This window comes from Erinaceus europaeus, chromosome 3 (assembly GCF_950295315.1).
Source record: "Erinaceus europaeus chromosome 3, mEriEur2.1, whole genome shotgun sequence".
Lineage (NCBI taxonomy): Eukaryota > Metazoa > Chordata > Mammalia > Eulipotyphla > Erinaceidae > Erinaceus > Erinaceus europaeus.
The window spans coordinates 119,502,837-119,525,555 of NC_080164.1; the positions used below are offsets into that span (position 1 = coordinate 119,502,837).

At 37.0% G+C, this 22,719-nt stretch overlaps 1 protein-coding gene across 2 annotated transcripts in view; it reads right to left on the minus strand.

Annotated features, from left to right (window-relative positions):
• TMPRSS11A (transmembrane serine protease 11A) overlaps nucleotides 1–22,719 on the minus strand; it is a 53,912-nt gene that overhangs the window by 12,776 nt on the left and 18,417 nt on the right. For both annotated transcript variants that reach the window (XM_060188607.1, XM_060188606.1), the window contains exons 3-5: nucleotides 22,409–22,527; nucleotides 5,759–5,826; nucleotides 2,784–2,944 (exon numbers count right to left, since the gene is read on the minus strand). In XM_060188607.1, coding sequence (XP_060044590.1) covers nucleotides 2,784–2,944; nucleotides 5,759–5,826; nucleotides 22,409–22,527 — 348 coding nt within the window. The remainder of the gene's footprint in view (nucleotides 1–2,783; nucleotides 2,945–5,758; nucleotides 5,827–22,408; nucleotides 22,528–22,719) is intronic.

The following is a 22,719-nucleotide window of genomic DNA, read 5'->3' on the forward strand; positions in this document are numbered from 1 at the left end:
AACCAAGCAAAGGACTCTGGGGAAGGAGGAGAAGGGCTGGAATAAAGGGACATTGAGAACAGTCGTATGATGGGGGAGGGTGCCCTAGTTTGGAAGTGTATGTGTCTCACAGACACCTAGATATCTGTTAAGGGGAAATGAGTGATAGTGCCTTGTGTTAAATTTTGTACTGTAAACCATTACCCCCATGCTCCTACCCCATAAAAATAAAATAAAAAGCAAACCTCTAAGTTGATTAAGCTTAGCTAAATAAGAGGGGCAAGACTACTGGATGGTTTCACTCATATATGAAATCTACAGAATTGAAACACATGAACTTGTAAAAAAAAAAAAAAGAAAGAAAGAAAGAAAAGAAAAAGAGAAAAAGCCAAAAGTACAGAAACTGTCTCTGGGGTTTAGTAGAAAGTATAGTGGTTATTATTGGGAATGGGGGTGGGGGCACAAAACTTTGGAGACGTGTACAACATGGAACTATCTATACCCTGTAATCTTACAATCTTGTACACCATCATTAACCACAGTTTTTTTAAAAAGGCTTGTAAAAGAGAAAAAGTGAATCTCTAAGAAATTTTTGAGTTGCAAGTAATTTAGTTAGTATTCAAGGCTTTCTACATGCAACATGGTTGGGGAATGGAGCACATGCCAACTGACAATCAGGAATGAGCCTCCTTCCCATAACTATGTTGCTCACAGTGCAAAAGTGTCCACTGACTTTGCTTCGATACTGCATCACATGAATACTATACTGTTATTTGTCAAAAAAAAAAAGACTCAGATTCTGGACAAATTATGGATAGAGATCTTGGGCTGCCATGTTATTTCTAGACTTGGTCTAAAGTTTTGGCAGTTTTTCATTCATTGCAAATCCTCAAAATAAATTGTTCCTGAAGAATAGTGTTCTAGCCTGCAAAAAAATGACTTGAGGACTCTCCTAAAACCAAGTAGGTCTTGCCTAAGTGATAAAATATAGTAGTCTTTACATTAATGCTTTCAGGCTTCCAATGCATGTGGATGACTTGTTAGCTTTTAAATAGAGGTCGCTTATAGACACACATTACCTTGTGTATCCTCATGGTATTTCTATAATTTCAAGGAGAACAAACATTATCATTGTAATTTTACAGATGAGGAAATGGAAACCAAGGCATAGCTCAGTTACTTGGGTGGTCTTGTGACTCAGTGGAGTTAGTATAGTTAACTCTCAGGCTAGGTTCTCCATCAGCACATCCTGCTCTTTAATCTCGATTAATCATTAGAATAAACTGCAGTCCACAAACTGAGCTTGTAAAACACACAGGCACACACACACGCACACGCACATGCACACACATAAAGCCAATAGCAGATGACCACTTCATGCTTCATTTCTGGTTAGATAACTCAGGCTTTCAAATTCTTGGCAAGTTAATTGGTTATTGGAAATGACATCACATCATTTATCACAATTGCTACTATTTCACAAGCTTGATTAATTTGCTTCCCTGTCTAACAAAGGAGGTGGATTAAGCTCTTGACAGGTTGGGAGAGGTTCCATCTTGATTCCTGGAGTGGCTCTTTGTCACATCAGTAAACTCCTGCCCATCCCATTCCCTCAGTTTTTCACTTCCTGGTTAGATTTCCTCTTTAAGAGTCACTGACCCTAGTAAAGGCAAGACGTCCTGTTTCACACCTAATATTAATCATTTATTCCCCCCCCCCCCGCCCTCAAACACACACCTTTCCCCCCTGTGGTTCTCAAGTCTAATGGCCATTAGAGATTTAGGAAAAATCTGTGTCTGTCAGAAAGATGTGCTATTGGAAACAGATAATGTACAAAGAACAGGTTTCTGCCTAACTAAACTCCTTAGAGCCTTCAATATACTAATAGAAGTGGATTTCTAAGTCATAAAATCTTATAGGCAGGATTTCTAAAATGTGATCACACACTTTTTAAATAAAGCCTCTCGATAAATATGCCATCTAAATATAAACCATAGTTTCTTTGAACAATTAATCCTTAACTTTTTTGCTCCTTTTTCATATTTACAAAGCTGCATTTGTCTACTTCACAGGAGTGTAAAAATTCAGTTGAGCAAAAGAAGGGAAAAATGGAACAAAATATAAATGGTTTTAATAAGTTGTTTCTAGTCTAATGATATTTAAAGCTTTAGTTATAAAATGACATCAGTTACTCTAAAGTTAGCCATTTTTTCCCAAGTGCCCAAGGGAAAAAAATTCAACAAAAGTCTACAATTTTATAATACACAGTAAGTTTGTAATTTTATAATACACAGAAACCACTAATATTTTTAAAAGGTGAAAAATGAGTTTATGTTTTTGGGAATATGCTTGTTGCCAAACACATGGCATTTTCACATGGTTAGTTTTGGAGGCCATGACTGGGTCATATTAACTTTCTGTTATTAGTAAAGGTTTGCCTTTATTTTGGGATGAGTGCCTGTCACTACAGGAAAAATCTTTTGACAACTAACTTCATACCATATATACTATGTAGAATATAGTATATTGAAATATATAAGGAATTATACCTGTATTTACTATCAACTATAAAACATTAATCCCACATAAAGAAATTAAAATAAATTATACATTATCATAACTTATAATTGATGACTTATATATAGTATATATTAGAGAATAATAAAACCTTTAGGTGCCACTTTTTTAACTTGAAAATTTCCACATTAATTCTATTACTTATAGTAGAAAAATAGTAAGTGTAAAAGTAGATACAAAATTGACCTATCAGAGAAGTACACATCACATGAAAAGTACCTACTTACCATTAACTTGAAGCGAAGAGGGATTTATTGGCAAGGCTCGTGTGTTCCTTATCTTCTGATTTAAAATGCTCTGGATTTTCTTCTTTCTTAATGCCCTTTGCTCACCAGAGGGGAACTGGAACACCATAACAATATCTGCTTTCACACCACCTTCCTCTGGACTATGACACACAGGAAAAAAATGCATTAGATATTTTAGCCTTTTTCTTCTCCAGAATTTTGTCACAGGTGTTGCAAGTGTCAAGTACTAGTCCTCTTATAGTGGTACTCTTTCACATGTCACTCTCAAGGTTATTTCATATGTTCCATATAAAGTTTTCATTGTTTTGAGCTTATTTTCTTTAAAGTTTGAAGAGTTTTTTTTTAAAAAAAACTGTATTGAAGTAGCATTGGTTTGTGATATTATATAGTTTTCATTAATACAGTGTAAATCAATATATGTACATATTACATTAAGAATAAAACTTAAAGTCTGCTTTAGTGCAGTTGTGTTCTATAATCTGATTTTCCCACCCCTTCCCCTATTCCTTTTCAATAATTACTAATTTGGCCCTTATTATCTTCAAGTTTTTCTTTTAGTTAGTTATGCATGCGGAAGTCTTATGTTGCCTATGAGTTAAATCATATGGTGTCTTTCTTCCATCTGGTTTATTTCATAAAGTATAATATCTACTATGCCAATATGCATTATTACAAATGTTAGGGCTTAATGTTACTTACAGTTAAGAATTACAACTATAGGGGCCGGGCAGTAGGGCAGCGGGTTAAGTGCAAGGGCCCAGCACAAGGATCCCGGTTAGAGCCCCCGGCCCCCACCTGCATGGGGGTCGCTTCGAAAGTGGTGAAGCACGTCTACAGGTGTCTGTCTTTCTCTCCCCCTCTCTGTCTTCCCCTCCTCTCTTGATTTCTCTCTGTCCTATCCAACAACAACGACAGCAATAACAACAATAATAATAACAACAATGATAAGGGCAGCAAGATGGAGAAAATGTCCTCCAGGAGCAGTATATTTGTAGTGCTGGCACTGAGCCCCAGCAATAACCCTTGAGGCACAAAAAGAAAAAGGAAGAAAGAAAAAGAAAAAAAGAAAGACAACTATATCTCTTTCTCTACCTCTATATATCATCTGTTTGGTAGTGGCTCCATGAATTTTTAATGGTGGAGGGGTAAGATTTAGTTGTTAAAAACTGCTATCTAAATAATAAATAGTGAGTATAGGAATACCTTGGTGGTCTCTTTGGCTAATCATTTTGGTATCACTCATGTATCTGGTATGTGAATCACCTTTACAACATCTATAATAAGTGAAAATTAAATGATAGGAAATTTACTGTCCTAAAGAGATTTGTTTCTCTTTGGCTTGCAGATTCTAATAGCATTTGTCATTTTAAGTCTAAATATGTCTCCCGATATCCAACGTTCCATTAGGCTTAAGTCTACCGTTTGGGACATATACAAAATATTAGTTCTCTCTTCCATACAAAATATTTGATGGCAGTGATATCATGGTCTCTGAAAAATCCTCTGTATTAACTATGTCCAGTTCTTTGATTTTTTTTTTCCATTCAAGCAGGTTCAAGTGCCTTCACTTGTGGGACTGAATTTTTCCATACACATGAACTAGAAAAACCAACAATTAAAAAACCTGACACCTATGTATTAATCTGCCATATTTCTTATTTTTTACATTTCAAAAGATTCAAGTTGTAAAGTGCTTTAGAGGCCTGTTTTCCTGAAACCTAGAAAAACAAAAAGGAAATAAAGTAAATTTAAAGGCTTCTTATATATTTGTAGCTTATTTAGGCTCTGCGATGGAAATTACAAATTATAAATTTGCAAACATATGGTCAAATACTTTGTTCTTTTATACCATAGGGAAGCCATTATCAGGTAGAATTTCTTTGGGCCCACACAGAAACTTACACAGCAGTAACCCAAAATGACCTTGGGTCCATACTCCCAAAGAGTTAAAGAATAGGAAAGCTATCAGGGGAGAATACAGGGGAGGATACAGAATTCTGGTGGTGGGAATTGTGTGGAGTTGTACCCCTCTTATCCTATGGTTTTGTCAATGTTTCCTTTTATAAATAAATAAAATAATAAAAAATGATAGTATTCTTAGAGTATTATGGCAAATTAAAATTTGAAAGTACTGGTGTAAAATCTAGAAAGATTCAACAAATGCATGCCTTTTTACCTCACAAAAATAATAGAATTATCCAATCAGTATTACATAATCTGTCTGGGGTCCACTAGCTACTCAGTAAAGGTATAAAGAAGATCCAGAAAGTCTTCCAATCATGTAGTGGTGACAAGAATAATTAACTTTTTTCAAGTAAATGTAAATATGAATATTTCATTCAGAAGACAAGTCATACAGGCTTGTAAGCTTGTGCTTCTTACATATATGTACTGCTCTGTGTCTTCCAATTAACAAACTTCTGAGCAGTTTATGGAACTGATAACCAGCCTTCCCGCTCCATCAGAACAAAAAGAAAATCTATTAAAACAGGAACGTCTTTTAGTTTAGGCATGCTTACTGTCATGAGGACTTCAGTACAAATAAGACTTGTTGCTGCATGATGTGTGACCTTTGCCTTTTTACAATTTTTTGAGATGACTTAATCTGTCAGAAGAGCACAAGTTAGGGCGTGCAATGACTTGCTGAGATCATGTTTCTGGTAGTCTCAGGCCTGATAATTGGTTGATAAAGTTTAATCTTGCTCCGTCTTCCAGAGAAAACTCTCACTTGGGAAATGGTGAAAATATGACTGAACTTGCCCAAGTGTTAAGTTTTTTCATTTACCAAAAAAAAAAAAAAAAAGTGGTAAGTTCTGTCTCTTTCTGTCTTTTCTGGAGATAGTATTCATGAGAATCTTAGCCAAGAGCCCAGCTCACAGCTCATGAGGGGTCTTGTCTCCTTTGCTCACAGTCCCTCCAGACTCGTGACTCCACTTTTGCCTCAGCATACGTACGTCAGTCTTACTACCCGGTTCTCGATGTAATATTTGTTCAAGGCAGAGTCTATAAATATCTCATCCACCTATTGTTGCAACAAGAGAGAAAAGATATGTTAATAAGACGTTTTTAATGAGTGTACCCCTGATTAAATGTTAAAATAATGGAAAGTTTTTAAATGGGTAATATCATTATTTAAACAGGTGGTTCACAACTTCTCACAATGCAGCAGAATCATCTATAGGGTTGAAAAAATAATTACAGATGCTAGGACTCCTCTTTGAAAAATTCAGTTAAAATTGGCATGGAGGGTACATAGGCATTCATACTTGTAAAAATCTCCAGAGATGAGTCTAACAGGTTTCTGTTCTGGGAAATATCTTCCTAAAATTATAGAAGATGAAGCAGAAAGACATAGCATTGGTGGACTTAGAAGTAAGCCTTGACAGGTGGTAGAAGAACTTTGCCTTTGACCTGTGTTTAAGCCTGTCATGCTGATCATAAACTGGATAGTCTTGGAAAAGTCACTGATCCAATTTGAGTCTCATTTCCCTAGCCTGTAATGCAGAAGTATTAATTAAAAAAACCTTAATAAAGACTAAGCACACTGAAATGTTAAGTCTATTTTGTGAATTGCTAGTGATCCCTGGCCCTTATCTTACATCTTAGTGCTCAGATTTCCCTGCTGGGTTTTGACTACAAGTACAGGGGATATGTATTAGGAAGTTGGGATATTCTCCACTGGCAAAGAAGCAGTTACAGAAGCCAGAACTCCCACCTTCTGCACCCCAAAAACAATTCTGATCCATACTCCCAGTGGGGGAGAAATGGTAAGGAGAAGATGATCCCAGGGCTCTGAACTCCATCCAACTCCATTAGGACCTGGAGAGAGAGGAGGTAAAAAGGAGGGACATTTGGATGTTATAATAGGTATATGTGTGACTTGGAAAGGAAGAGAAGAAGGGACCTTAACAAACGGGAGGGTTATATACAAATATAGACAGATAGTTGTAGAAATGATAGTTAACCTGTATCTGCAACTTTGGGAGAACTGCTGTAGCTCACAATGGAGGGATTGAGGATCTAGAACTCTGGTGGTGGGAAGGATGCAGAGTTGTACCAGTTACCTTGTAATTTTTTAAATCAATATTAAATCACTAAAATTTATAAAAGGAATTTGGGAGAGAACTAAGAATCTTTTAATTACTGTTGAATGTGGTGAATTCACTCTAGGCTGAGTCAGAGTGAAGGACAGAGGAAACAAATATTGGAGGCTTAGGGCAAAGATGTAATACTTAGCTTCTATCAGTAAAGAAAGAGGAAAAAAAAGCTATTGTTTTGGATTCACAGTTTTTATCATCCATTGCAGGTTCATGATACTGTGATCTATCCTATTTACATTTGAGCTTTCAGTAGTGACCACTTGGTGGCAAACAGTGGACTCTCTTCACTTTTGATAAATGAGCAAAATATGCAGAAGGCATGATCTAAATCCTTTAGGAAGAAAAAAAAGCAACTATTTTGACAAATACAAATATGGGAACAAACTCTATTTCAGAAATTGATTTAAGACTTCTATAACATTATCAGGTTCTGAGTGTTTTCTTTTCTCCTCCTCTTCCTCCTCCTTTTTCTTCTTCTTTTTTCCTTCCCTACCAGAGTACAGTTGAGCTCTAGCTTATTGTCATTCTGGGGACTGAACCTGGATCTCAAAGCTTAAGACAGGAATTTCCTTTACATAACTATTATGCTATCTCTCCAGATTCCTTTGAGAATGCTTTAATTAGGAACCAAAATAGTCATGATTTCTTTTAAGCATTATATTTATTCTATGAAAAAGGAATTATTCTTTATCCCTCTGGGAGTATGGACCCAAGGTCATTATGGGATGCAGAGGTGGAGGGTCTGGCTTCTGTAATTGCTTCCCTGCTGAACATGGGCATTGACAGGTTGATCCATACTCCCAGCCTGCCTCTCTCTTCCTCTAGTAGTGAGGGGCTCTGGGGCAGCAGAGCTCCAGGACACATAGGTGGGTTTGTCTGTGCAGGGAAGTCTGGTTGCAATCATGGAACCTGGAATCGTCTGGAACCTGGTGGCTGAAAAGAGAGTTAACATACAAAGCCAAACAAATTGTTGAACAATCATGGACCTAAAGGCTGGAATAGTGCAGATGAAGAGTTGGGGGATCCTCCATTTTGTAGCTAGCTAGAAGGTATATTTTAATTATATTTCAAAGGGCCTGTAGCTATACTAGTGTTTTTTTTTTTTTTCCCCTCTGAGCCTGAAATCTGATATGCAGGTGGATCCAAGTTATTGTCTGGGGAGGTGATGTCATGACTGGAAAAGGGATAGAAAGCTGGATCAGGGAAGAGAGTAGCTCTTTAATATGGGGAAAGGATACAAATATTGTTGACTGTAAACCCCACTGATTTGATTTTGTCTGGGGCCCATATTCAGCTTAGGAGCCTATGTGACCTCTGCATCCCTGGAGATCTGAGCTCACATTCTGTGGTCATGAGTAGGAACGTTCCAAGCTGCCCCAATTTCAGGACCCATTTTCCTCAGGTTTAGCATAGAGTATGTTGTCCAGCCTCCCTTCGGAGGATGGAACATTCTCTACCATTGTTGATCCAAGTTGAAGGCAAGGTCCTATGGGGGTAGGGGGATAAAGAATAGGAAAGCTATCAGGGATGGGATGGGATACGGAGATCTGGTGGTGGGAATTGTGTGGAGTTGTACCCCTCTTATCCTATGGTTTTGAATGTCTCCTTTTTTAAATAAATAAAAAAGTTAAAAAAAAAACAAAAAAAGAAAGAAAAAGGAATTATTTTGATTTTTTTTTTTTTATTGCCACCAGGGTCATCACTGGGGCTTGGTGCTGGCACTACAAATCTACCACTACTGGCTGCCATTTTTCTTTTTTCTTTCTAATTTTTTTTTATTAGGTACGAAAGAGAAATAGAGAAAGATAAAGGGAGAGAGAGAAAAACAGACACCTGCTTCACTGCTTCACTGCTCTCACTGCTTGTAAAGTGGACCCTCTGCAGGTGGGGAGTAGGAGCTCAAACCCAGGTCCTTGATCTTGGTAATATGTGTGCTTAACCAGGTGCACCACTGTCCAGGCCCTATTTTGACTCTTTATTTGAAGAGAATACTGAGATCTGGAGATATGTGATGCTACCTGTTATCATATGTATGCTAAATTTGTACTTAAACTTTGGTCTTCAAGACCTAGTGCTATCCTGTCTCTTCTCAATAAACATACAGCTTCCCTAATATGATACACTTTTTTTTTACTTTAATATCTTTAAAAGAGAATATAAGTTCTTAAATGGCTGACTTAAAAAGCTAAGATATAAAACTTACTATATATGTGTACTTACATATATTTGGGAATGGCTATAAATTTTGAGTCAAAGAGTGTGCTTAAAAACTAGATTATGGGATCAGGTGGTAGTTCACCTGGTTGGGTGAACTTGTTACAATGCACAAGGACCCAGGTTCGAGCCCCTGGTCCCCACCTGCTGAGGGAAAGCTTTGTGGTGAAGCAGTGCTGCAGGTGTCTCTCTGTCTCTCTCTCTCTCCTTCTCTATCATCCCCTTCCCTCTCAATTTCTGGCTGTCTCTATCCATAAGTAAATAAAGATAATTAAAAAAAACTAGATTGTGGGAGTTGGGTGGTACTGCAGCGGGTTAAGTGCACATGATGCAAAGCACAAGGACCTGCATAAGGACCCCGGTTCAAGCCCCCAGCTCCCCACCTGCAGGGGAGTTGCTTCACAGGCGGTGAAGCAGGTGTGCAGGTGTCTATCTTTCTCTCCCCCTCTCTGTCTTCCCCTCCACTCTCCATTTCTCTCTGCTCTATCCAACAATGATGACATCAGTAACAACAACAACAATAATAACTACAACAATTAAAAAAAAAAACTAGATTGTGAGGGGGAGGTGTGACTTATGGAATAGCCTCAATCAGATCAGTGCTCTCCCCAAAACAACAATAAATACAAGAGACTGAATTGAACACAAAATCTACAGCTGAAAGATTTGCAGCCTCAGGTGGATGCTTCTGCATGGTTGGGGCTCTATAGGACACAGGTTGAAAGACCAATATAGTCAAGCCAGAGCTCCCAGTGGCACGCCACCCAGCTGCGCCATTTTGAACAGTGAATGCAGTTCTCAGACCCAGAAGAAAAGAAAAGGGAGCTTAAAACCTCTCAATATTTGACTTGATTTTTTTTCTCTTCTTCTGAATTTAAGGCAAAAACACAACAAAAAATAGATAGCTTTCTCCACCACAAGACAGTCCAAAACACACATCCCCACCACCATCGCCAGGGATTATACTAATCACAACACCACCATCTGGTGGCCAACAATGACCAGCACCATAAGCATAAACAAAGAAATTAACTGCCAAATATGCTACAACAAGCAGGTAAAAGAGAAACAGAGGAAATCCAAGAAATTCCAGATGCAGAGAGACTATCAGAGATAGACTATAGAAAGCTTATTATGAGAACTCTGTTGGAGAGTTCTCTAAGCAAGAATTGAAAGTGCATTTTACTTTGGGAATTGAGACACACAAAAGAGGGACTCAGAACAGAATTTGATAAATTGGCATTCTGTGAAACTGCAGACTCCATCAAAAGGTTGAATGTAAGAGTGATAGGAATATCTGCAGATGAAGACCAGGTCAAAGGACCAGAGGTAATTTTCAGAGAAATTTTAGCTGAGAATTTTCCTCACCTAGGCAATCCTCAGATCATACTTATTCAAGAAGAAGACCAGTCACCCAGGTTTGGAAATCTAAATCAACCAACAGCAAGTAACATTATTATAAAATTATAAAAACTCAATGACAAGGAAAAACATTTGCAGACTGCTAGGGAAAGGAGAGAAGTTACATACAAAGGCAGAGCTATCCGAATTCATCAGATTTTTCTTCAAAAACCATAGAGGCAAGGAGAAAGTGGAATGACATATTCAAGGTACTAAAGGAGAGGGAATTCCAGCCACAAATTTTGTAATCCTGCAAAATTATCCTTCAAATCTGAGGAAGAAATAAAGGTTTTCTCAAATATTCAAAACCTAAAGGAATTTGTCAGTCAATCCCACCTTATAAGAAATACCGAATGGAGTCCTACAAGAAGAAGAAGAAGAAAAGGAATAAACACATGTTCTAAGTGGGATACCAAGTTGCAGGTGCTACCATGATTCCATCCTGACTTCTCTGGACAGGTGACCTCACCAGTGTGTCCTGGAACCTCACCTCTCCAGAGCTCTGGTCCATTAGGGAAAGATAGAAACAGGCTGGGAGTATGGATCTGGATTGATCTGTCAGTGCCCACATCCAGCAGAGAAGCAATTAAAGAAGCCAGAACTCCTACTTTCTGCACCCAAAAGCATCCCTGATCCGTACTCCAGGTGGGGGGAAGTGCTAGAAGGAAGAAGATAAGAGGGCTCTGAACTCCAGCTCCATCAGCACAGAGAGAGGAGGGAAAAGAGAGAGACAAATGGAGGTAGTCATTTTGTCATGAGTGGCTTGGAGGGTAAGAAAGGATTGGATCAGGGAAAAAAAGGGGGCATTTATGTATAAATGTGGACAGATAGTTGTAGAGATGGTGACTGGCCCATGTGTACAATTTAGGGAAACTGTGGTGGATTGCAGTGGGGTGACTAAAAGATTCAGAACTCTGGTGGTGAGAATGGAGTGGATTCATACCGCTGTTGACAAGTAATTTTGTAAATAAATTTTAAACCACTGATAAAAAAAAAAGAATTCTAACAGACCAGATGTGAAGCCCTATGCAGCTGGCTCTGGCCTGCCTCCCCATCTCCCTTCCTCTGGTTCCTCATCATCTTTGGTCACTTGTCAAACTGCTGGCCACCAAGAGCTGGAAGTGTGGTTTGGTGAGAGGTGAGGGATCAGGAAGGAGAGGAGACCCTGTGCATCACGCTGTGAGTACCACCAGCTCCAGGACTCACTCTCCAGACTGCTTAGTCCAGTTAGTGGGTGTGGGAGGGAGGCAGATAGACACACTGGGTTGTCCTTCTCAAGGTATCAGCTGTGTTTGAATGAATTCTCCATCCTGACTCTCATCCAAGTGCTGTTTGCCATATGTCAGGAGTTTCTGAGGTTTGACACTAAGATAATGAATGGCGTGTGCATGTCTCTCTCTCTCTCTCTTTTTTTAACCAGAGCACTAATCAGCTCTGGCTTTTTGGTGGTGCGGGGGATTGAACCTGGGACTTCAGAGCCTCAGGCAGGAGAGACTCTTTGCATAACCATTATGCTATTTACCCCTGCCTGTGTGTGCATTTCTCTATGCTTAAAAAACAAACAAACAAACAAACACCCCTTCATTTCATTTTCATGAGGTGTTCAATTTGTCTGTAAAATTGGAGAATGGTTATAAAGATTGTAATGTTACTGATTCAGGCTATTTGAAAGCATTTATTATTGTATTATTCCTGACAATGCTATTTGAGTGTTTTTAATAAAATTTATATATATTTAATGCAAAACACTAGATTGCTAGTATCTAAAAATTACCTTTATCTGCATTTAAATGAGGAAAACTTAAACATACTGAAGAGGTATGGTGTATATATGTTAGAAATGAAACTTTTTGAGAGAGATCTGTTTTCATAATAGTGGTATTGTTATTGTCACTTATCACTCACAGTCTTATTAGTATCTGGAAGAACTCCAAAAGAAAAGACAAAAAGTAAGACTTATACAAGTGACATGTATTGAAAGGAAGAAAATCAAGCAGTTGTTGAAAACTTAAAGCAGTTTGGGCTGTAATTATCCTCTAAAATTCTACCCATAATTGATCCCTTTACCACATGGAGCTTGTTGGTGAAGGTATTAGATTGAGTTTTTGACTCTATGACATCATTCACTTGGCAACATGCATACTGAGAAAAATATCTAAACACAGCATCAAGTCTAGTTTTGAGTAGTTGAGTTGTCTGGAAAGATAGGAGCTAAATTTACCTTTGTAATACCTTATTGATTAGGACTCTTGTGAGACATATGCATTCTCAAGTTGTGCAGGTGTCTGGGGACAACCATTTAAGAAGTGCTGGCGCACAAGGACCAACTTACTAAAAGAGTTCCAGTAATGAAATGTACTACAAGGGAAATATCAGAGAAAAAATGAACGTAACTTTGTCACTGAATGGAGTTTATATCTGAATTTACCCTAGAGACCCTGGAATCAAGTTTCCTGGCAGGTTAAGGTTTATCTTACTAGAAATATTCTGCCAATATTTGGAAAGTATAGCATTCCAGAAGTTTTGGAGAACACTTTTTTTGTTAAGTTTTATAATGGCTTATTATAAATTTGTTAGTATTATCTAAAATCTAATAGAAGTAATAATTTGTAAATATCTTTTTCTTTCCTTTGGAGTAATTTATAGAGTTTTGCAATTGAAGTTGGTCTTTAAACTTTGAACAAAAGACCCCCTTTTTAGTAGTACATTTTTTCGTGTTTGATGATTATGAAATGCTAGAAATCGCACTGAGGTTAAGTTAGTTATAAGAGGGCAACTGAAGGTTAGTTGGGTGTTTAATGAAAGAGTTAGTTAGGGAGAGGTTGTCAACTTAAACAAATAGACGCACCCAGACATTCGGCTCACATTCCCAAACTGTCTACACATGCTCCCTGCCTTTCACTGTCAAATACTTTCCAACTGATTCCTCTCTTGCATTCTGCGTTCACATAGGGGGTGTTTGGGGTCTGAAACTACACATCTGAGAAAAAGAAGCCACTGAGGATTGTTTTCTAACATTACACCAAATGAACCCATTTCTTTTTCTTATTTTGCATAGAGACATAAATTGAGAAAGAAGGGAAAATAGAATAGAGAGGGGAGGAGTAGGAGAGGGCAAGAGATAGAAGGGAAGAGAGGTACTTGCAACACTGCTTCATTGCCTGTGAGGTTTCCCCTTACAGGTAGGGGTCCAGGGCTTGAACCCAGGCCTTTGCACATGTTAATAAATGCACTCATCTGGGTGTGACACCACTTAGCCCATTAAATAAAGCTTATTTGAAGTTGTCTTTTGCTATAAGGACTGACCTTAAGATAGAAACAGAACATAGATTACAACTCACTTAACCTGAGTCACAAAGTCAAAGTTGCCCCAACCCCATGTCCTGTTACCTCTCCTCTCCCAATACTGTTCAAGAATGGTCCTTATTTTCCAGTGTATTTGATTTTCTCAGGTTATATTTTAATATGTACATGCTTCCCATTCTGATGGTTCTGGTTTTTCAGAATTATGATTTTTCCTTCAAGTTCTTCTCCTTCTCCTTCTTCTCCTTCTTTTACTAAAGCACTGCTCAACTGGGTCCATTGGTGCCTCAGGCCTGAAATTCTTTTTTTATTATTACTTTTTATTATATTTACTTATTTAAAGGATAGAAACCGCCAGAAATTGATAGGGAAGGGAGTGATAAAGAGGAAGAGAGACACAGAGATACCTGCAGCACTGCTCTACTGCTTGTGAAGCTTCTTCCTGGCATATACGGACCATGGGCTTGAACCCAGGTCCTTGTGCACTGTAGTGTGTGTGCTTAACCAGGTGCACCACCACCAGAGTTCTATTTTAGATAATAATAATAGTACTTTTTATTTTGCCTCCAAAGTTATCTGTGCCTCAGTTCCTGCACTACGAATCCACTGCTTCTGGAGACCATTTTCCCCATTTCTGTTACGCTTGTTATTGTTATTATTGCTGTCCCCAAGTTCTATTTTGGATAATACACAATACTTTTTTTTTGCCTCCAGGGTTATCACTGGGACTCAGTGCCTGCACTATGAATCCACTGCTCCTGGAGGCTCTTCTTTCCCTTCTGTTGCCCTTATTGTTTATCATTGTTGTTATTGTTATTATTGCTGTTATTGTTGTTGTTTTTGTTGGATAGGACAGAGAGGAATCGAGAGACGAGGGGAAGACAGAGAGAGGGAGAGAACAATGATACCGGCAGACCTGATTCATTGTTTGTGAAATGATCCCCCTGCAGGTGGGGAGCCAAGGGCTGGAACCGGGATCCTTACACTGGTCTTTGTGCTTTGCACCATGTGCACTTAACCTGCTGCACTACTGCCCGGCTCCCATATTTACAAGTATTTTTATTGAGCACTACACTCAATTACTGTTGCTGGATTAAAATAAAACTGCCTCTACGTTGTCTTTAGGGAATTATTTCCTGCAAACAGTTTCAGAAAATTTGATTTCATGTGTAAGTTCCTTTATGGAAATGTTGCAAAAATTATAATAGTAGGAAAATCTATCACTGTTGTCTACCACTTGTACACCAAGTAAATTTCACTATATTTGTGAGTTCATTACTTTGTAAAATAGCGTTGTTAGGTAAATACTATTATCTACACCAGATAGATAAGAAAATGACTTACCCCTGGTGATACAGAACCAGGTTTCAAAGCAGGATGGTCCATCTGTCATCATAGTGCTGACTTCCAGGTGAATCATTTTTTTTATCTTTATTTATTTATTGGCTAGAGACAGTGAGAAATCGAGAGAAAGGGGGAGACAGAGAAGGAAAGAGGCAGAAAGACACCTGCAATTCTGCTTCACCACTTGCAAGGCTTTCCCCCTGAATATGGGGACCGGGGCTCAAACCTGGGTCCTTGCGCATTGCAACATGTGTGTTCAACCAGATGTGAAACCACCCAGCCCCCACACATGTGAATTCTAACTAAGAGCTGCTTCTCACTGCAGTCCAATGAGAGACATATAAAGGAAACAGGAATTGCTGTATCCCTTTCCAATGAAAACCTCTCTCCCCATTCCCTCTTGATTTCTGGCTGTCTCTATCCAATAAATAAAGAAAGAAAATTAAAAAATTAAAATAAATAAGTCACATATGAACCCCAAGTCTTTATTAAGTATAGCCTACCTGAGCACTGATGATACTCAGAGATTTTGAAGGCTGATTGACCTTCAGGGAATCAGGTCACTTTATTTTCACAAAGCCATCTCATCTCTATAACTCCCATGACTTTGAGCCTAGAATGATGTCTGTTGAGGAGGGCTGTTGGATCTAAAGTCATATGGGTCTGTAGGTCTGGGTATGTCTATGGAGTGTCACTGAAGCATAACTTATTTATCATCTCTTTATTTACTATTGATACTAGGGTTATCACTGGGACTTGGTGCCTTCACTATGAATCTATGGACAGAAAATTTTTGAGAAGGAAGGGATAAGAGGGAAAGAGTAAAAGAGATACCTGCAGAATTGCTCCACAATTTGTGAGGTTTCTTCTCTGCAGGTGGAACTAGAATCCAGGTCCTTGTACATGGCAGTATGTGTGTGCTTAGCAAGGTGTGCCACTGCCTAGCCCCCGAAATATAACTTTATGATTATCCTAAAGAAGCAGGGTAAGGATGTTCCCAAGTGACTTGTGACATTATGTAATGTTATCAGAGTTGTTTCTTTAATTGCTAGTCATTCCTCATTGTTTCTTTGGGTAAAATTAGAATGACAAAGACATCTGCAGGTAACTAGTCACAAATAGCAAGTAGGAATATAATGATCTTATCCCAACTTAATGGAATGGCAATTTATTTAAAAGAATTGGAATATTTGCAGTTATAATTACAAACAATACATATTTTTTCACTTGAGTACTGTTAAATTATGAGTTCTGGTGGTGCTGTGGATTGTATCTGGAACCTTTGTTGCTTCAGTCATGAAAGTCTTTTTGCATAATCATTATGTTATCTCTCCAGTGTGCTAAATAATCAATTATTAACTTCCATTAAAATACAAAAACCTAGATTATATTTTAAAGAGGAAATGCATAATTTTTATTCATCTAAAGTTATGCTGAAGATATTGAAACCACAGTGATTAAAGCTAAGGATGTTCATTATTTGGAAGGTCTTGTCCTTTCCAAGTATACAATCATTGGAATGTCTAAACTTGACTATTTTGAGAAATAGGACCATTTCTCTTAGGCTTGTTTCTATTTCCTGAAAGGCATGATAGGGTTAGAGATAGTTAATATTCATTCCTTTCCCAATCAGTCAATTAATCAATCAATCAATTCTCTTAGAATGTGGTCATTTACATTTTTCTTTCAATCACAGATCATTTATATTAGATATACACATGCAACTATATCCTCAACCACATCCCTCTGTTTCTTCTATTAATTTTTTCTTCATCTAAAAGATATAGCAAAAGAGACTATAAACAAAAACGGTTAGCAAGACATCAAAAAAGATGAGTGAATAATACATTGTTTACCTTGCTTAATAAACAATTTAGCAAAAATATAGCAATTATAAACATATCTTGGTATGTTGTTTCATTTTAATTTATTTCAAGATGTATTTTGATTTTCCTTTTGCTTTTTCCTTTAATTCATTGCTTGTTAAGGAGTGTGCTCCTTAATTCACATATACATGTTAATTTTCTATCTTTCTTCCATTTATATTTCTTGGTTCATAGTTGTTAGGAAAGAATTGATATGATTTCAATCTTCTTAAATATTTAAGACTTGATTTGTGATCTGTGACATGATCTATTCTGAAAAATAGTTCATTGTGCTCAAATAGAATGAGTATTATATTACTCTTGGATAGAAAGTTCTATATGTCTGTTAGTTCCATTTGAACTAAGTATGTTTTAAGTCCAACATTTACTAAGGTCAGGTGATGTCAAATTCTAAAGTCATTCACTAATGATAAGGTCTTGAGTAAATTTCCTTTCCTGTACTGTGATTTTTTTCATCTTTAAAGTTATGATAGTAGTACCTATCTCACAAACTTAATTTTTCAGAATTAACTAAATTATATATAGTCCTTAGTGTGGTATTTTGCTTTCATGTTAGCTTTTTTACTCTTATAGTTTTACAAGTTGTAACTTTTTATAACTTTTACATTTGTAATGATTCTGTACTTGAAAATACTTTTTTATGTTTGTAACATGTTTCTTCAATGAAATGACCATACTTAAATTTATAATAATAATAAAAATAATAACAACTATAATAATAATGACCTGCCTAGTTGGTAGCATTACTAGTTACTGGAATCTTCTCAGAAAGATTGTATGGAATATGAACTATGTCTGTACTATTGTCTCAGGGAAATGAGCTGTGTTTTAGCAGCATCTAAACATGAACTCATTTTACTTTTGCATCCCCATTTGCATTCAAATCAGTAAATCCCAAATTATGAGGAAGAACAGGACCTGCAACCTGTCTTTCCCGGCTGTCTAATTAGTGCCCATGCAGGGCAGAGAGAAGAATCTGGCTTTATTCATTGGGATTTATCAACAATAAAAAGGAGTGTCTCAGGATGAGACATGAGCCTTTCCTGTAATTCATCTAAAGTGATCTTGGTAGGGAGTAGAGAGAAAGAGATACTTGTCTCTTTTAAACAAAGAAAAAAGAAATCCTTTCCTGACCATGGGAACTCTACTTGACCTTTCTTTTTCTTGAAGTTCTTCTGTTCTTATTGTCTTCAACATACAATTCAATTCTTAACTATATTATGCCTTATTGTTCAATTTCACGTGTTCTGTTTTCATTCTTTCAAAGAGGTTGGGGACAGTGTAAGAACACAGATGGAGATTCTTTCTGCAAGACTAAGGTGCCAAAAATTCAAAGAGCTGAATAAAAACCACATATTATAAAAACAGATTGCTTAGTGACATTGAAGATACTGAAGGATATGTATGGAAAAAAAAAAAACACATGCATGGATCGCTGTGTAGCATCATACCCCAGATATGAATTCCAGATACATTCAATGCAATATATAAACTATGAAGTTAGCAGAACGAATACAGTTAAATATTATATGACAAAGAAGATGTGAGTTTTAAAATATTTTATATATTTATTTAAATGAGAGAGATACAGAGAGAAAGATACAAAACAGAGAGAAGAAAGACACAGAAATGGACCAGAGAGAGCACTGCTCAGTTCTGCTTACGGTGATGAATATAGAACCTGAGACCTCAGAGCCTCAGGCATGAAACTCTTGCATAAGCATTATGTTATCTCCCCAACCCTGTGACCTCTTAATAAAATAGTTGTGCTACTCATATATATACAGTTTGGGGGTGGGGGCAGGCTGTCTCCTGCAGAGCTTCTGTTTCTTAGGGCAGATTCAATTTTAGTAGATATTGCCAACATATTTTTCAAAGTGGTTGAACTCTTTCCATCAACATCATAAGAAAAGTCCAAATGATCCACTTTCTCAACATTATTTTTCTGTGCTAATCATTTAATTTAGTTATTTTTGGCTGTGTATACTGCTTCCTCATATTTGTATTTGCATTTCCCTGGTGACCAAAAAATTGGGAAACTTTTTATTTACAATATAATAATCTATTTTGAGTTATAACATCCATACTAGAATTATTAGCAATATTTAAAGACATAGAACCCCTAAGTGTCCATCAATAATAGGCATATCGTTAAATATTGATGTGTTTATAAAATTGAATGCTATTGAGTTTTGGAAAGAAATAAACTGTTGCTAGACTAAACAACAAATATTATCAAGCGAATACTGAATTAAAAATTTTAAAGTGGCCCAGGACTTGATCCAGTAAGAAGAGGACTGAACCCACAAGCATGCAGTCCCAAGTTCCGTTCCTGGCATTGCATTTGTCAGAGTGATGCTCTGGTTTTCTTACCCTCTTTCTCTTATATATAAATAAGTACATCTGTATAAAACATAGATACAATAACATATACAACATATATCATTTTCTGGTAAAGATAGCACTAGTCACTGGTAAAAGTAAAATAGTAGATACCTTTGGCAGAAGATTTGGAATAAAAAGTAGTTTCTGAAATATGAACATTTTCTATTTTTACCTAGTTAGTGTACACGTGTCTCCATGATGAAATTAAAGTCTTAGCAATACTACATAAGTCTTATTTTTGGCATTTCAATATTTTATCATATTTAATATTTTAAACTATTTAATGCTATTACATAATTTATATTTTATTTTATTCTTCAAAAAATTTTATTTGAGAATGAAGAAGACAACTGTGAGACAAACATTTTAATTAACAATACTGCTTTAAAATGATGAATTTCTGTTTCATGAAGGACAGTGTAGTTCAACTTATCAGAACACCAAGTAAATAATATATTGTTTACAACCAACAAACTATATTATAGAAGATAAGGAACTCCTGAAAAGCAATACTGATGAAACAAAACAATAATAGAAAGATGGGTGAAGACAATGTGATTTGCAAAAGGAAAATCCAGGAAAACTAACCATCTGTTTATGAACAGACTAATTAGAAAAATGGAAAATAAATCATGAGGAAGGCACACATTAGTGCCTATGTGTGTGAAATCAGAAAGCCAATGGTATCGACTGTGGCAAAGATACAGGGAATTAGGAAGTCTCATATACAGCAGATAGGAGCGCGTACTGATTCAACCCTTCTGAAGAGCAATTCAACACAAATTAGTTGAACTAAAAGTACGAACACTCAATGATCCAATAATTTTGCTTCCATGAGTAGTTGCACAGGCTCACAAGGAGTTAGTAGGTTTAGTGTAGTATTTCTTGAGATAATGGACAGGAGGTAAAATGAGATCCTCACAGTCAGCACTAATCACGATAGCCCTACATATGTTTATGTAAATCTTCTAGGTATCTATCCAAAGAACAGAAACATCCATATTCAAAAAATATATGTGCATGGCTGTGTTCATCGCAGTTCTCAAATGGATAAAAAATGGTGGAATATATACACAATGGGGGTGCCAGGTGGTGGCACACCTGCTAAAGTACACATATTACAGTGTGCAAGGATCCAGGTTCAAGTCCCTAGTTCCCACCTGCAGGGGGAAAAGCTTCATAAGTGGTAAAGCAGGGTTGCAGGTGTCTCTCTATCTCTCCCTCTCCTCTTAATTTCTCTATGTCTCTATCCAATAATAAAAATATAATTATATATATGCATACACAATGGTATTACTCAGCTGTAAAAAAAAAAACCTTGGATGGAACTGGAAGGGATCATGTTATATGAAATAACCCAGAAGAATAAAAGACATTCAATCATCTCATTCATGAGTAGAATTTAAGAAACAAAATTAGGGAAAAGTCAGGGTAAAACATTAATAAACTGTTAATCTAAACCTGCAGACTTAGGGTTGTTAAGGGCAGATGGGCTGGGGGAAGGGATCAAATGGGAGGAGGGTGCATAATGGCTCACAGTGGAGTTAAGGTGACACTTGGGTGGAAGGCAAGATGTATTAACACCTACTTTGGGGAGACATAAAATGTACCCCTGAAGCAATACAATCTTATAAAACAGAATTTCTTTAGTTAAAGCAAAACAAAAAATAAAAGGAGGCTCTCTGATGAAAACAAACTAACATGGCACTGGTGATGGCATATCTGGCTGAGCACACACGTTACCATGCACAGGGACCTGGGTTCAAGCCCCTGGTCCCCCATTGTAGAGGGAAAGCTTCACAAGTTATAAAGCAGTGCTCTCTTTCTCTCTCCCTCTCTATCTACCCCTTTCATCCCAGGTTTTCCCTTCCATCTCAGTTTTTTTCCCTGACTCTGTCCAATAAATAAATACAATATTTAAAAAATATATAAATAAATAGATTTAAAAAAAATAAAACAAACCAATATAGCTGTCTTTTTCACCCTTTCAAAAGAACCCTGCACATCTGGACTTCCATGTTGGGAAAATTAACTTGATGACAGTTTTATGTGAGTGTTCATCTTGAATAGAACCAAATATACAATTGAATTTGCTTTCATCCTTTGGGGAGATAGTCCTGTATTTTAATGTTAATAAAATTATTAGCATTTCATTTGAATATTCCATATTATTCAATAGTATGTTTTTTGAGATAAATGAAGATTTTGTTGTCTTTCTCCCATATATTTAAATAATACTTCAATTGTTGTCTTACAAAATTAATATGCGGTCTTGCAAATAATTTCTGATGTGCTTAAGGTTTTATTTGTTTAATGTTGCTGTGAAATTAAAGAAGCAATGGACAAGGTAGGATGCCTCAGTTCCCTCACTCTGGATGAGAAGTTTGAGTTAGAGAGTGGTTTATCACCAGTCATTTGTTAGATTTTCTAACTTCCTATTTTCTATCTCTCTCTGTCTCTCTGTCTTGCTATCTCTCTCTCCCTCCCCCCCCCCTTTTTTTTCCTCTAGGGTTACCACTGTGGCTCTGCCTATACTACGAATCCACTGCTCCTGATGGCCTTTTTTTTTTTTCTCCCTTGGATAGGACAGAGAGAAATTGAGAGAGGAAAAGAAGATAGAGAGGGAAAGTGAAGGGCAGACACCTGCAGTCCTGCTTCACCCTCTTGTGAAGCAGCCCCCCTGCAGGCTCACCCCCCTGCAGGTGCTCTAACCGGGATCCTTGCGTGGGTCCTTGCGCTTTGTATTATGTGCGCTTAACTCGACATGCCACCACCCGGCCCCCCTCCCTATTCTGTCTCCACCAACCTATCCTATCAGATACTGAGGTTGACACTGGGTCCAGGAATCTGCAAGATGATTCTAACCAGGTGGTTTGAAAAATCATGTTTTGAGAAATATTACACTAAGGGAAATGATACACCAAATTGCTTGCACCTATTTATTCAGTGATAGGAATTTCATCTGACTTACCAAGTTTTCACTTTTTTCTCGTAAATCCTTAAGTTGGTATGTGCTGTTTTGTCTAGAATTACTACTAGTTTGGAGATTTGAAATTTCAAAGGTGCCATGATAGTACTCCATTTTTGGGCCTGTGATTAAAACAAAGAGAAGAAAATTCAGTGGCTTGAGAATAGGTTTCAAGATCTGAAGACCAATTATAATGGGGCAAATATGAAGTTCTGAAGATATCATTGAGATTATTTCTAATTTAGTTTCATAGTAAGCACAATAAAATAATTATTAATAATGTATTAATAATAGTAAAATAATAATACATTAAT